Consider the following 15,766-nt stretch of genomic DNA (forward strand, 5'->3'; position numbering starts at 1 on the left):
TCCAGTTGGTTTGCAGGGTTCTAATGCAGAGCACAGTAAAATGAGATAGTACAGGTATTGTGACTGGCCCACAGTAAGCACAAAAGAGGTGCTTGTAGAATTACATGCCATCCCTGCTCTTCAGCACATTGTGCTAAATATATCATTTGGCTCATTTTGTAGAACAGGAAGTGGAGTACAAGAAGTTTACAGATGACCTGGCCTTACATTTAAGAACCTTGTGTTCCAAGACTCAAGATTATGTTTTTCCAAAAATAAGTTCTTTCCATCAAATTTTTGCCTATGAAAAAACAACTCCTGGGGCTGGGGATTTAGCTCAGCGACACAGCGCCTGCCTGGCAAGCTCAAGGTCGTGAGTTTGATTTCCGGTACCAGAAAAAAAACCAACAACAACAACAAAAAACCCAACCCCATAGGCATGCAATTTGCATAAAAATCTTAAAAGAAATAAACATTTAAAGAGAACTTAGCAGCCCTCAGGTTTTTTTCAAACCTGGAACCTGAGTTCAAGGAGATGCCCCGTAGTTACCCTTGGGAATGGGAGACTCTCCCCTTGTCCTTTTGGCCAGAGCATCTCAGCTTTTTGCCTTGTTCTTCCTTGGGAAATCCTTGAATAGAGATTTGTACTACTGAAAAATAAAGATTGGAATTCACTTGTTGACTACAACACCTGCATTTTACAATGAAGGAAAATAGGGGATCAGGGAGGTGAAATGTTTTTCCATCCTTAAAGAGTTTAGAGACAAAAAAGGCATGAGACCTAGCTATCAGTATCTCAGACAGGGCTTTTGTTCTGTGAAGTCCTCTGCACACGGTCTATTGCTGTCTGCTTTTCTTTTCTTCTTTTTTTGCTGTCCTTGCCCCATCTTGCTTCAGTAGTTTATGCTGAGATCAGTGGATGGGAAGCTCAGTACCCATAAGGCATTCTTCTGTTTCATGGCATTCTCCATTAGAAGATATTTTCAGCAAACCTGGTTCTTACCCACCTGATGCCAGTAACTCTGCCCAGTTATCGTGTGGAGAACCCGTGCTCCTCCACATGCACACATAGCACACCCACATTCCATCACGTATATCTGGAAACTGCCTGCGGGACCAGCATGGCCAGCTAACCCTGGCAGTTGAGACCTCTTTCCTTCATGCTCCCTAAGCCGTAACCTGAGTGGATCACTCAGCGTGATCTTTGTGCTCAGTCTGTGCCCATCCATGTGGTAGGCAGCACTCACTGCTTTAATGACAGTCCCTCTACACATGCAAGTCTGTGCATTCTGCTAGCACAATGGGCCGTGCCGCAGCCTTCACCTCAAGCAAGAGGACTTCATGGTCATTGTCTGCCATTGGTGGATGTGACCTTGCCTCTGCCATCTCTTCCCACACCCACACAGGGTACCTGAGACGCCTTACATACTTCTCAGTACCTCTGCTATTGTCACATCTGTGATAGATTGAAGCCCTGACCATCCCAACAGTAGGAGGATCAGAAACTTTGCATTAGCCCATGGAACAAGGATAAGTTACACAAATGCAGAGAACTCTGTGTCCCAAGTGTTATCTGAAAAGCGGGAATTTGGGCCCCAGTGATGAATGGCCGGTGTTATTTTAGTAGGTGCAAAGGACACTGCCCCTGCATTTCACAGGTCATTGTGTTGTCATGTTCCCAACACATCATAGGAAATGCTTTTCCAAATGAGTGTTGGGTTGCTTCACTGGGACAAAAAATAATTTAAGATGTCTCCTCTGTTCTATGTTTTGTCATTTGGGTATTCATTTATTATTTTAGCTTTTTCCTGTTTATATCTGAGAAATATACCTGTCTTCTGGCCATTCTGTCCTTCCTCTTTATGGATTTTAAAGGATTTTTTTGGTATCCTTTTCCTTTTTCCTCTCCTGTAGCACAACAGATAACAAAAGTATCTCTTGGGAGCTGGCTCCACAGCGTTACGGAGCAGTGGATGTGCAGGTGTGAGAACTTACACTAAAGCGTAATGCTGCTTTTCAGATTTAAAGAAGATCCTGTGTGTGTGTATCACTGGCAGATTACTCACTGCTTTTTCTTGTTCGTACTTTTGAAATATTTCAGCTTTTCTCCCACGATGCCTTTTTGGTGGTATTTGCTCTAAGGCTTAGCTGTTTCATGCCTCCACTGTTGGGAAATTGTCTTTTTACATCAAAGGTGGTCCAAGGGTGTGAATAAATGTGAACCATCTCCTAAAGCCCATCTCAGGTTTTGCTTTTGGATAAGACCTCTGTGTTAATAAGGTGAAGCTCTATAGATAGCCTCTCTGGGGCTGGGGATTTAGCTCAGTGGCACAGCGCCTGCTTGGCAAGCACAAGGTCGTGAGTTCAATTCCTGGTACTAGAGAAAAACCAAAAAAACCCCCCAAACTATAGATAGCCTCTCTGGGGACTCCTTTTCAAGGAGGATTCCCACTGTGGACAGATTGGCTAGGCACTCCTGAGTTGACCATTGGAAGTTTAGCTCCCTTTATCATGAGGTCACTCGCCAACATGCGGGTCATCATGATTAACAATTCCTGTGTCTATTGACATTGTCTATCATGAGTATTAGTTTTCACTTTGCGATTTCTTTTCATAGCAATCACAGATCTCTACAGTGTTTGAAAATAAATTGTACAATTGAAAGACATGAAACATAGCTAGAAGTATTCTTTTGAAAATAGGATAGACTTTGATTTTGTATTTTTTTGGTAGAAATGAAAGGTGAACATCTACAAGGCTAAGTGGCAGGGACAGCCAGTGACTGAAGAATTGAACAGTGTGGATTGGCTTGAGCGATACTGGGGCTTCGGTGTCATGGATGAAAAGGCTGGGTTAGTGACTGGCTACGTGAGGAGACCTCACACAGATGTTGTAGGCTGTTTACTCAGTGGTTTTTATACATGGCCCTGTCGAGCAATCAGTGCCTCCAGCACTCTTGAGTTACACAAGGGGTCTCTGACTTCCCTAGTGCCATAGTTCAGCCTCCTGCAGGCTCTGGCCAAGCTACAAGGTACTCTTAAGGATGCTGAAGCTAGCAACATAAAGGTGCTTTAGTGCCATCCAGCAGTCCCTGGAAGCATGTTGCCCAAATTCTGTGTATATTTATGGGCAAACACACAATGAAAGGTAGTCCTAGGGCTTTGTGCTGCTGAGGCATGAAGATCACAATTTTGGGGCAACTTAGCCATTTAGACACACACACACACACACACACACACACACACACACGATAGTTAATATAATTGTACTACTAATTTCTATTAGTTCATTGAAAGGAACAGTTAGCGTTCATATTGTTTGATCAATCTTACATGCCTATATCTGGTAATCTCATCAACTACTTTGAAGATAACAATATGCAGTATAATCAACCAATGTTAATTTCCTATCATCTTGCTTTGAAATTCAGTATTGTTTTTATAGTTTTTTATTCTCTTTAAAATAAAAAATTGAAAAATTAGAAAGGAAAAGATAGCATCCTTCTATCTCATATCTTAAACAACGATAGAGACTTTTTTTAGGGAAAGTAGGACATAAGGCTGAGCCTACAACAAATTTTTAATAAAACGCAAAAGTATGAATAGAGATTCATATTTATCATCCATTTGGTGCAGTTTCTTAATGGATATTTTTCCTTTCAAAGCGTTGCTTGAGTTGGACTTCTTGTACAATATTCTAGATATTCATTTCATTTGCAAAGGTTAAGAATGGGAATCCCTAGCCTGGTTGGACTGGCCTGCCTCCTAGCCCCACCTGAGTTCCAGATGGTATGCAATAAAGTGGCTCTGACTTTCTCCCGGTTTATTAGTGGCTTTGAGGCAGTGAAAGATCTGGGCTGCAGTGTTGCTCTGAACAAACTGCACCCCGTGTCGTCGATCGCTTTTACAGCCAGGCTTGACACATTCACTGTTTTCTTCCTGTTCTCCAACTTCCTTGGCCTCTGAGATTTACAGCTTTTAAAACCATAGCCCTCTTCTCTGCCCCTTGCATTTAAGTTAAAAGCTGACCAGTCTGTAATATAAAATGTAGAATTATGGTAATGAATAAGAGGTTAAAAGCTACCATGGCAAGTGAAACTTGCACAGGTTTGGCTGACTGATATGGTAAAATTATGTGTTGGATTAAAACGTTAAAATGCTGGGGGATTAATGGAGAAAGACAAGAATGGGAGGTCAGAAACAATGCTAAATCAGCACATTAGCTGCCTCTGAGTGGAAGCGGAAAGCTTTAATATATGCCTGTTGCAGAAAAAAAGTGATTTAGTCCTTGTTTCCTTCAGGTGAGTGGAACCAAGGAATTTTCAGTCTCGGAGGCACCTAGGAAATACATTTATTTCAATCTTTGCCTAACATGGAGAAGAAAAAAAAAATGTTAGCAGAAAACATTGACTTTATAATTTGAATGTCTTGGTTGTATGAATTTGTTTATGCCATGGCCATTCATTTCTGCATTAAGTTTTTTTCAACAAATAGAGACCCGATTGTGTATTGGGAAAGCTGAAAAGTACTGAGAATTCATTAGCCAGTGACAGACACAAGGGTGCTGTCTTTGAGCATGCGGTTTTGTGCTCCTGCATCTGAGCAGACAGTGGCAGTGGCATGGCATAGGGTCTGTGGATCCCAGCACCATGGAAACCAGTAGGACTTGGGGGAAGCGGGGATAGCTCCCTGGATGAACAGGAAGCTGGAAGTGAGACTTGTAAAGATATCCAGAGAGAGGGTAGGATAGATCCCTTCTGAGGAACTGGGGAGTACTGAAGAGGCTCAGAGATGCCTTGTAATAAAGAGAGGCGAGCAGGTCACAAAGCCATGGGTTTCTCTCTCATGAACTAGTGCCAGGGCAGCTCCTCCCCAGGTCAGACAAGGTATTAGTTTTACTTCCAAAGGTTATGATATGATATCATAGTGGCACTCCTATTAATTACACTTTCTACAATCTGATGTTGGAATGGGGACTGTCTGGTGACCTGGGGCATAGGGTATTGACTTCTGAATGGCTGTCCAGACATGATTATTCCACGTGCGTGTGAAGCCACGCAACATGCCAGGGAAATCAACCCAACTGGGTAATGCTCAGCATATTTTTTAGAGAGAAACTCTGAATGTGTGATTCCACACTGTTTCTATCAGGTAGAAGAACAATTGCACAAAAGTTATTGCTTTATCAGTTTTTATTAATAAACAGATCCTTGAACATTTTGGCCAGGGTGTCTTTGGGTATGGCAAGTTAAAAATTACTTTTCAAAGTTATCCTTAGATTAATATCTCCTATTGATGTGTTTAATATCAGTAACCACTTTTGCAATAAAAGAATGCTTCCATTCATGCAAATCAGGAGAGAGAAATTATCAGCATTTCCACAGGTCACAGTTAGGCATGCTAGAGCCCATGAGCCCAGTCCAGGTGAATGCCTATTTCCGTATATAAAGTTTCAAAAAAAATCTGGCTTTCTGGCAATAAGGGCAGAGTTGACCACAAATCAATATCTTTCTGGCCTTTCACAGAAAAATGGACAAGGTGTGAATAAAGCCTAGGCCCCGCCCATAACAAGTATAGGCTACTCCTGTGCCGCACCAGTTAGAGGTAGAAGCTAAAGTTGTGCCCTTCTCATAAGAAGTAGCTAAATTAGTAGCAGTGTTGGAAAAGAGCAAACGATCTTTCAGGTCTTCCGTAACAAAGAGAAAGAACTGAAAGACCATCCAAACCTTTTTGTAAATATTCTCTGAAAAGAATCTCATATACTAACGGAAAAGAGAAGACTGGATTCTCTTCTCAAGATTTTTAAAGATAAAACATTTTTGAATGTGTTACAAAACGTTAACATATTTAAAAATTTAGATATTAGGTCAGTTATCTTTCCAGTGCCATTTTTGATCATTTATCTTTGTAAGAGATGCTGATTGATGCACTTGATACTTTCCTCTTTTTGTTCTCATTTAAATTGTGGTAAAACTATCTGCAATTTAGAAGGAAAAGGTTTTAAAGTACTTTTCCCCTACTGCTTTAGGCTAATAATGCCTCTTCCTAGGTAGGGGTTAAGGCCAATCATTCCCTTGTCTATGGTTTACCCTCGGATCTTTTGGTTCTTCTACAAACATCAGGCCAAACTGGAACAATGTAGACTGTAGTTGAAATCAAAATACCATATAATAGCAGTTCTGAGAGAGGTTCATAAGAACTGTATTACTTCTTTCTTTAAGAATTAAGTAAGGAAAAAGTAAGTTGTTATTATTACTGGCATTTAAAAAATGAGCTAATGAAAGTGACTACCAGAGAAAAGTCTTATAAATCGGATCAATCATTTTATAAGAAAGAGCTTTATTAAGAGAAAATGTATATAACAATGTTAAACAATAAAGTATTCCTAAGCACACATACTATTGCAATATTGGTTAAGAGTGTATGAATTCAAAATTTTGTAGAAATGCATCCAGAAGTTGATATTTCTGTTCTATCAACCAGACTAAATTCTCTTCTTACATAACTGCTTATGAAATAAAAATATTAATTGGCCTCTCTTTTCATGGTTAGTAATATTTTTCTTTTTGTTTTTCTTTCTTTCTTTTTTATTTTTTTTGAGATGGTGTCTTGCTATGTAGCTTAAGCCAGACTTGAACTTAGTATGTAGTATAGGCTGGTCTTGAACATGCAGTGATCCTGGCATAAGCCACCGTGCCCAACTATATTTTAACTTTAGAAGGTTCTTTATTGCTAGAGAACATACTGTTTTGATTTAAAGTATAAACCTTGTATAATATGTATATATTTATAACCTGTTTCCCATAGATTACTTGACAAATTCATTATACGTAAAAGTAATCGCTACTTCCTCTGAAATGTGGACACACTTTGGGTAAATGGGAAAAAATACCCATATATATATATTTAATTTTACAGGCACAGATCAATATGTGTTTTTTGTCTTATAGTAAAAGTTAGTATACATTTTAATGTAATTGATTTTTCCCATTTTAATTAGGAAGCAGATTTTAATTTTGGATATATTAAACTGGCACATTTTTTCTACATATGCATATAACTCAAAATCATTATGGCTTAACATAATATACAGGTAAAGGTTGTGTATTTGTAGTTGTCTGCTAGCGTACATATGAATTCCATATGAGGATTTAGAGTTAGCATGCATCCTGATTGCTCTTTGTGAGAGGCAGTGCTTCTATTCCTAAAGTCTTGAATATTCATCATATCTATAATTGTGGAGAACAAAAGAGAATTTCATTAAAAAGTTACATGTAAGAAGCGCTATTGCCTGCCCTCCTCGGCCCCGCGTCTTCACCCACTTGCGTTGTCCATAAACGTAGGAGGTGTGGTCCACATAGACCCAGAGCTTTCAGTGCTAAAGCAAATAAATGGCTTAGTACCTCGGCCCACCCCCCCCCACCACCCTGTGGTGTTTGCTTCTGTATTTAAATGTGTTTGAGGTTTTCCACGGCTCCAGAACATTGGCTGTTAAAAGGCAGAAAAAATGCAATTTATAGCAGATGGGTACAGCCCTTCCTGGCGGTGCTGCCGAATGGGGATCAATCAACCCCATACTTCATGCTTCTTTTCTCCAAAAGAAACCCACCTGAGAAAACACCATGGAACCATGCCTATTAGGAAAACACCTTAACATGTTTCCTTAAATAAAAATTCACTGGTTGGCATTAATTGAAAAGAAAATGCTTTCTCTGTTAACCCTCTCCCATTTACATTTCTCTTGTGTTTTTTGTCCTGTCTTCTTTGTGAATCATGATCTTTCATTCTCTTTGCTTATACAAGCCACAGCTCCTGGAAGCCATTTAGAGCATCCATTATGATGTTGATACCTTGGAACTTTTTTCTCCCTAATTCTTGAGATCATTGTCTTTCTGCAGACTTTATTGAGCAGAAGACAAGACTTACCAATTTTCTTTTGCCATCTGCTGATCTTGCCTTCTTTTTGATTTTCTCTGCCCTGTTCTGTCTTTAATTTTGGAATGCACTATGTTAGGAGAGAATGTTTTGCGGTGAGAAAAACCCTTGAAAATGTCACTGCTCAATAAACCTAAGCCCAGACAGAATGAAGTTTGGGGGTGATGAAATACATACATACAAAATAGGTGCTTTGGAGATTCCACCTTGGCTTTTCGTTGATTATTTTTCCTCGTCTGACTCTTGATATTTTTTCAAGGTGTAAAGTGGATATTGCCGCACTCCCGTTGAAGCAAGACAACTGTCTTGAACTGCCGCTGGAGAGCTGCCTGGGGGCGCTGCTCCTGTTGATCACCCTCACGCCCTGCGCGGGAGTCTCCGTCTCTGATCTATGCGTCTGCCCCTTAGCGGACCCAAGTGAAAGAAAGCAGATTTCCCAGCGATATGTGAGTGCCATGCCTGCGGACGCGGGTTCCCCTTCCCCCTCCTCCTACACCCACTTTTAAATTGAAAGGAAGTCTATGAATTGAGAAACTACATCAACAAGAGATTTTTGTCCCAAGTTTAATTGTGTGTCTCATAAAACAAGACCTCAGACCTGTGGGTTAATGCATTAGTGAGAAGGTGAAAGGCAACTTAGAGTTTGCCCTGAATATTTCGCTTTTAGGAAGTCTTTTGAGAAGACCATAATCCCCAAGGAAGGACTCTAATATGTCCGTAGATGGAAATGGGAATTTTCATAGAAGATCAGAAAAGTCACTTTTTAAACCAGTTAATAATGTTTGTAATGTTAAACTTCGTAATATATTTTTAGGATCAAGGGAGAACATGCTTCTATCTTAGCAAAGTGTGAGACTGGTAGGAAGAACCACTTTATACTACTTCTGAAGATGACAGTGTTAGTGTTAGAAAATCACTTTCTCTTACTTGCAGTTAACCATCCACTCAGCATTTTTAAATTAAATGGCTGTGTCTTCTTCATTTATTTCTTTGTAATCTGGCTTTCTAGGTGTCCTTATTTGCATTTGTTTTTATCTCATCTTTGTAAATCAATACATTTACTTTATTGCTGTAAAAGGAAGGCATGTTTTAAGCAAGTGACATAGGATGAAGCAAAGATGAATCCCTAATTAATAGTTATACCACTGTCAGCATAAACTTCAGTGCCCTGGAGTGTTTCATTGTTTAGGTATATTGATTAACTGAGTAATTCTTTATCTGGAGGAGTAAACTGACTACGTGTCTCATTGTCAAGAGTTTAGACAGTATTCATTGTTGATATTCTGATGATTTTACTTAAGCAAAAAGAAATTGGATTATGAATATAAAATATTCCCTGAAATTTCCCATGGACAAATTGCAAAATTTATGATATTCACTAGGCATGTTTTCATTGACAGAGTAGCATTAGATTACATCATGATGGCTAATTTGAATAATGCTTTAGGATTGGAGGAATAATAACTGAAAAAAAGTTTTGGAAAGGCTCTAATGAAAATGGAAATGCTCAGTGTTCCTTCAGCTAGAAAGTTGGCCACCCTGTTGGAAGGAAAGACTTCTGTGGTACAAGACAGAGATTACAGACTCCTGCATTTGTTTTTCAAACTTTCAGAATAGGGACTGGGGATTTAGCTCAGCAGCACAGTGCCTGCCCAGCAAGCACAAGGTCTTGAATTCAATCCCTGGTACGGAAAAAAAAGCCAAAAAAAAAAAGAAAAAAGTAAATAAAGAATAGGCCTTCCTTGAAGGTACAGAAAAAATTGTAATGTGTTATATACATATACCAATTCCTATAATGTAATCATTATGTACTGCAAACATGCGTTAATAAAAGTAGAATATAAAAAGATATGAAGGTTAAAAAAATACCTTAGTTCAATTGCTTTTATCTGTGCTTAAGAACTAGCTGGAAGATTGGTTGGTTTGTGTTGACAATACAGAGGAGAAACAGTTTTTGAAATTTCATAGGAGTGATGCATATTAGGTCAGGAAATTCTCAATTATTATTAAGGTTTTTCTATTAGACTCTGAAATACCTACATACCAAAATTTTGCTCTCTTTCCATAAATCCATGGGGTCTGCTCATGAGAACAGTATATCTAAAGATTCAAAAACAGCATCTTTTTAAATGATGCTTGTGTTCTGTATGTGTGAAAAGAATGCTTATGTATTTTACACACAATTTATAAGGGATGCCATATCTAAATACCTATATGCATACATAAGCTTAAAATTTATGCTTAAGAATGACTAGCTTGGGTACATTTATGCTGTGGATCATTCAAGCTGCTCATTAGAGAAAATAGGAATATAGAAAATATAGGGTGATAATAGATCCTAAATTCCTAATTTAATTAACTGGCTAACCATAGACCTGAAAATTCATTCTATTTTCCTTCTTACTCTCTTTCTAGTGATAATAAATATCTGTGATGGGCCCAAGTGTAGTCCTCTGGTATCCATAAAGTTTGTACTAACTAGATCAGGATAATGTTTCCTTTTAGAGTGATTTAAAAGTGACATTAAAGAGAAATAGGGGAAAAAAAGAGAACGAATGTAATTCTAGCCACACATTTTCCCAGTGGGGTATCTGTACTAACACCAGGGGGCGATGTTAAAAGTAGATTGTATGTGTTTCTAATTTGTTTATTTTGTAGTTAATTAATTCTCAGGCACTTTTCTTTTAATCCGGCTGCTGTAAATGCCTAACTGTCCCGCTGACTGACATAATTCAACAACTTTTAAAAGAATTTCATAAGACAGGGAGGGAAGATCTGGAGGGTACTTCATATAGGACTTTATAGCATTGTGCATGTATTAGAAAACTATTTTCACTTGTGATCTCTTTTTTTCCTACTCAGTGTCTACAGAACTCTTTGAAAGATATGAAGGATGTTGGGATTTTACAAGTAAAGGTATTAAAGGCAGTAGATCTCTTAGCAGCGGATTTCTCAGGTACGGAATATTTTCATTTCTTAATTTTGTTATTCATTTCCTGTTTTGACGTCATAGCAAAACAAACTTTCTGATAAATAGAAGTATATAGTAATCATGCACCTTTAAGTATGGTAACAAGAGAAGAAAGACACAGAGTTGAGCAATTGTTTTCTATACTGCACATTTTTCACAAAATTGTTTTCTCAATAATTTTATTCTGATTCAGTCATGTGCTAGTCATTTGTGATTCAGAGTTATTTGTGGATGTATTGTCAAGGCTTCTTGTTTGTTATATGAATTGTTTTCTCAAGCTTTGCTATGGTACCCCAAATGACAACTTCTCAAATTTACACATTTACGCTCCAGCTCTTGTGCTGAATGGGACATAGTCCTCATAGCGGAGAGCCGGTGGTTCACAAAGCAGATAAAACTGCCACCTCAGTGCGACATGACCAGTGTCTAGGACCTAAGACCATGTTGTCATTAATGCACACACTCATGAAGTCTCTCTAGGTGCTTCAGGAACTTGAACAGTCAGATGGAGGTCACAGCAGACCTGCTCTGTGGTGAATTATGCTTTGCCATGCGTAGAGCCATCCAGATGGTACAAAGTCTGATCAATGACTTTCTAGCCAATGCCAAATTACCTCCTTGTGCTGGATGATGATTCAGATGCCTATGTGACAGTCTATGTAGAACATAGCTTAAATAATACAAAGAATATTGTACAGCATGGGTCTATTGATGCGGTGCTAGATTCTTTTATTGTATCACATTGTTAGAATGTGGCTTACCTTTTTTTTCCCCTATGCAGAATGATTGTCCTGTATTTTTATAACTTACACATTTATGAAACTGAGTTTGAGGATGCTCAAACTTTGGAAAATTGAATGTTGATTATAAACACATAGTATTACAAAAACTATGAAAGCTATAAACAATTTTTTAAAAATGTTCTCCACACCCTACCTCAAAGAAGGCACCAATAAGAATGACTCTTCCACAATATCCTTATATAAGCTGATCTCCACCTTAGGGAAGTGCCTAACGGGCAGATCCAAAAATATAGACGTTTTAGAGACTATAGGTAAAATGCTAAAATATTTACTTTTACTACCCATTAAACAGTTGCAAATGTTTAGAATCTCATATTCATTTAGAAATTCTCCTGTCTTTTTGTTATGTTTTATGAAAACATTCAGTATTTCATATGTGCCTTTCACAATTGAAATGCTTGCAATATTGGTGATTTTATTATAGTTTAAAATATATTTAGAGGTTCCAGCCCCAGTGAGTTTTTCTTCTATGTGTTTAGATGTGAGCTTTTTGGAATGCACATTTGTTACTACTATCTCAGAAAATGTCTTAAGTACCAAGAAGTTAAATATGCCTTAAGGTGTATTTTTTTTTTTTTTATAAACTTCTTCTGATTTTGTAGTTATTTGATCTCTGGTAACTCATTATAATGCATTCAAAATTCATTTTGCTAAAGGCTTATTTACAATGGCATCCCTATATGGAAAGACTTATTTACAATCTATTTCAGTATGCCAATCCTACCAAGTATGATCTGTTCATCAAGCCACCACAATACTATTAGTGAGAGTTACGTCAAGTCAGTATATCTTCTCCAAAGAGTACTTAGACTATTAAAATAAATGAGCTGGGAAAAGGGCTACAAAACAAGAATTTGAAAATATTAGAATATAAGGCAAAATGCTCTTTGTGGGAGAATGATTTTTTGATATAGAAATGTTACCATTTGATTGTTTTCTTTATACTCGGGATAGTTAGTAGATAACTTTGGAGTGATGATGGTGAATATAAAAGTATTCCAGTGTTCAAAAGCAGTAGTTAAAAATGAAATGATATGTGGCTTGACTAAATGCTGTGGTGTTTTACTATCTCTGTATTGTTTATGGGAAAATAATCGTTGTCAGATATTTCAGTCTAGGGTCACTTGGCCACATTGCTCTTGGCCTGTGGTGAGGTGGACCATGATGGGGGGGTGTGTGTATGAAAGAAAAAAGCTGCTTGCCTATGACAGCCAGGAAGCAAAAATACAGCCTTCAAGGGCATGCCCCTCAGGACCTGCTTCCTCCAGTCAGGCTTGACTGCTAGATTCCCTTTACTACCAATATCCCAGGAAATTATGGATACATCCAGGGAGCCTAGCACCTTTCACAGGCCTTACCTCTGCACATGACTGCCTTGGGGAACCTAGCCTCTAACAGGAGCTTTGGGTGGACATTTCAGGTCCAAAATGTAGCACCAAGCCACACAATATCTGGTAGTTCAAGGTTGTTTCTCCTAAGATTCAGGAATCCTTATAAAACCAGGGTGGAAGGGTGTAGCCAAGTCTTGAAAGCAGTCCACAGAAGGTAAGAGTCGCTGTGTGTAGGTTGCGGGGACCTGAGTACTCCAGAAGAAATGAATGCTTGTGGTGAGAACTCTCGTCAGTTGCTTCCTAGTTTTTTTTTTTTTTTTTAATGGAAAAAAATAAAACAAAATTTCAAAACAGAATGATCGAATACATATAGTTAATACATTGCAAATTGTTATCTTTAAAGTAGTTAGAGTAGAAAATACGGATAAAAGATATTCTCCCAATGATATTAGCACAAACCTTTCTTTTCAATGAAGTAAGAGAAGCTAGTAGATAACTATCTTGTACTTTTTTTCCTTTTCCCTTCCTTCCTTTCCCCTTCCCAAGAGTTCCTAGTTTTAAAAACCATCTATCTCTTTGCAAGTAACAATTAGAAAAACAAAATATGGATTGTTCATGCCTCTGTGATCAAATTATAATATTCTTCATTACTTGTTATTGATGCTATGATTGTATAGTTATAAAAAAGAAATTAAAACTGAACACTTGTTATTGTGCTAACATTTTAAAATACGGAATAAAATGTGTATAATAAAGTTAAATTCTTTTCCATAAAAATGTTTTACTATATGAAAGAAAATTTACCTTTTCAAATGTTGCAGAAGATATTAAGAACTAAAGTCTGTGTACATTATCAATATTAAAATATTTACAGGAGATAAGTGCTTTAGATTTGTAAGGTATAAAATACATTTACTTTTAAAATTACTGATGAATTCTTTTTTAAATAAGACACTTCATTTTGTGATTGAAAACATTCATCATGAATAAATTTAAATTCCTTTGTATGACATTTTTAGAATTTCTGAAATTGTATCTAAGACAAAGAAGACTTTTAAAAAGTCTGTGATCACTTACAGTTTCTTATTTCACAGTACATCCCTCTCAAGCTTGTGAGAGACACTTCAGGGGCCTCAGTTCTGTGCCAAAAATAGATGTGGATAGCTATAAACAGTTACTCTAATAGAGGAGCCTGCCAAATATTTTTCTTGAAAAGATACCTTCTTTAAGTAATAAGTTATTTGGCCTGATATCATTACTTCTGTAGTAAGCAGGATGCAGTCTTGATTCATGAAATGAATGATGTTCTGTGCCTGGACGCTTGGGTGAATGTGATGTGTAGGTTTGATGAGACCGACATACTTCACTCAGGTTCAAACTCAGCCATTTAAAGAGAAATTACTCACATTCTACATGATTAAAAGGAGGAGAGGGAGCTGTTTTGTTCTGGATGGAGCTGAAAATGGTCCTTACAACAGCTTCTGTTCCCACAGTCAAAGCCCACACAGAACCCTGCTCTATATTCTCGTTTGCCCAGAGGCATTTCAAATTCCTGGATTAATACTGCTGAGAGAAAAGACTCTGCTTATCTTATAAACTACGAAAGATAACTAAGAACATATTGCATAAGTTTTTCAGGCGTTGAAATCCTTTTCTGGTGAGAATTATAAGAACGCTCACCTTCCACTTGTTATTAGCCAATGAACAGTGGGAAACTCTCATGCCGTGCTCAGCATATGCTTGCAGAGCTGTTCAGCAGAGCCCTGTCATAATTGGTAGAATATTGTGACTTGCAAGGGTTAACTCAGCATGTCATTATTGAAAACATCTCAGCTGCTATTTGTATAATTTGTATAATGCATATGCCAAAAACCAACATCTAGTCAATGACTCTTCTCACCTTCTTAGGATGAAATGCCTATATAAAACGTCCAGCTTTCTATAACTTCATCTTTCTCTTTGTTCTTTAAAAATAATTCTTACATAGATGTTTCCCTCTCCCAAAAGAGTCTTCTGGTGGTAAATTGGGTTATTCTTACCTCCCTTTGCTTTATCACACAAACTTTTCCCTGATAAGTCTGCTGGGATGGGTCCTGGCTATTAAGAATCCTGCCATGATACAAGGGAGGTAGAAATGTAGAAGATCTTGTTTTCTTTAACTTGTCGTGCTAGTAGTAGTACAAAGGAAATAGTCCATGCCTAGCTCAGTGTAGGATGATATTAAGTAAATTAACAACAGAATACATCACAATCCAGTACACTCTTCTCTCTTTTAGTAGCACGATCCCCTCCTCAGTTTTCATGTTCTAGTATTTCTAATCCTCCATATGCCATGATAAGAATCTGAGGAATTAAAGGAATGAAAGAACAAAACTGGAAATACCATCACTATTTACAATTTGGAGCTACCTGTCCTCAAAAAAAAAAATTACAAGGATTTTTAGTTTCCACCTTGAGATTTTGGGCATATTTTGCATACAAAAAGTTAGTCATCAACCACAAAAAAGTTTGCAAATGTATGAGGATCCACTCAACTCTTGGCTGCAAGATTGTCACTTGGACCATTTTCTGTTGCCAGTGTTAATCAATAAGACACAACCAAATAATGAAAGTTGCAAAACGTCAGAAGAATGGTCAAGACAACATATTTTCAGGCAAGAAATACAGGTTATTACGAGGTAGACTTACTTGATAAATAGGCATGTTTGGGGCAGTACCAGCGTCTGATCCAGAAGAACAAAAATACAT

At 37.7% G+C, this 15,766-nt stretch overlaps 1 protein-coding gene across 1 annotated transcript in view; it reads left to right on the plus strand.

The window, feature by feature from the left end:
• The window catches only part of Mctp2 (multiple C2 domains, transmembrane 2), a 233,957-nt gene that overhangs the window by 115,029 nt on the left and 103,162 nt on the right, over positions 1-15,766 (plus strand). The window contains exons 11-12 of the mRNA XM_005381603.2: positions 8,173-8,359; positions 10,776-10,869. Of these exons, the coding sequence (XP_005381660.1) occupies positions 8,173-8,359; positions 10,776-10,869 (281 nt within the window). The remainder of the gene's footprint in view (positions 1-8,172; positions 8,360-10,775; positions 10,870-15,766) is intronic.

The sequence above is a fragment of the Chinchilla lanigera genome, unplaced genomic scaffold (genome assembly GCF_000276665.1).
Source record: "Chinchilla lanigera isolate Chin_1 unplaced genomic scaffold, ChiLan1.0 scaffold00015, whole genome shotgun sequence".
In the NCBI taxonomy this organism is placed as follows: domain Eukaryota; kingdom Metazoa; phylum Chordata; class Mammalia; order Rodentia; family Chinchillidae; genus Chinchilla; species Chinchilla lanigera.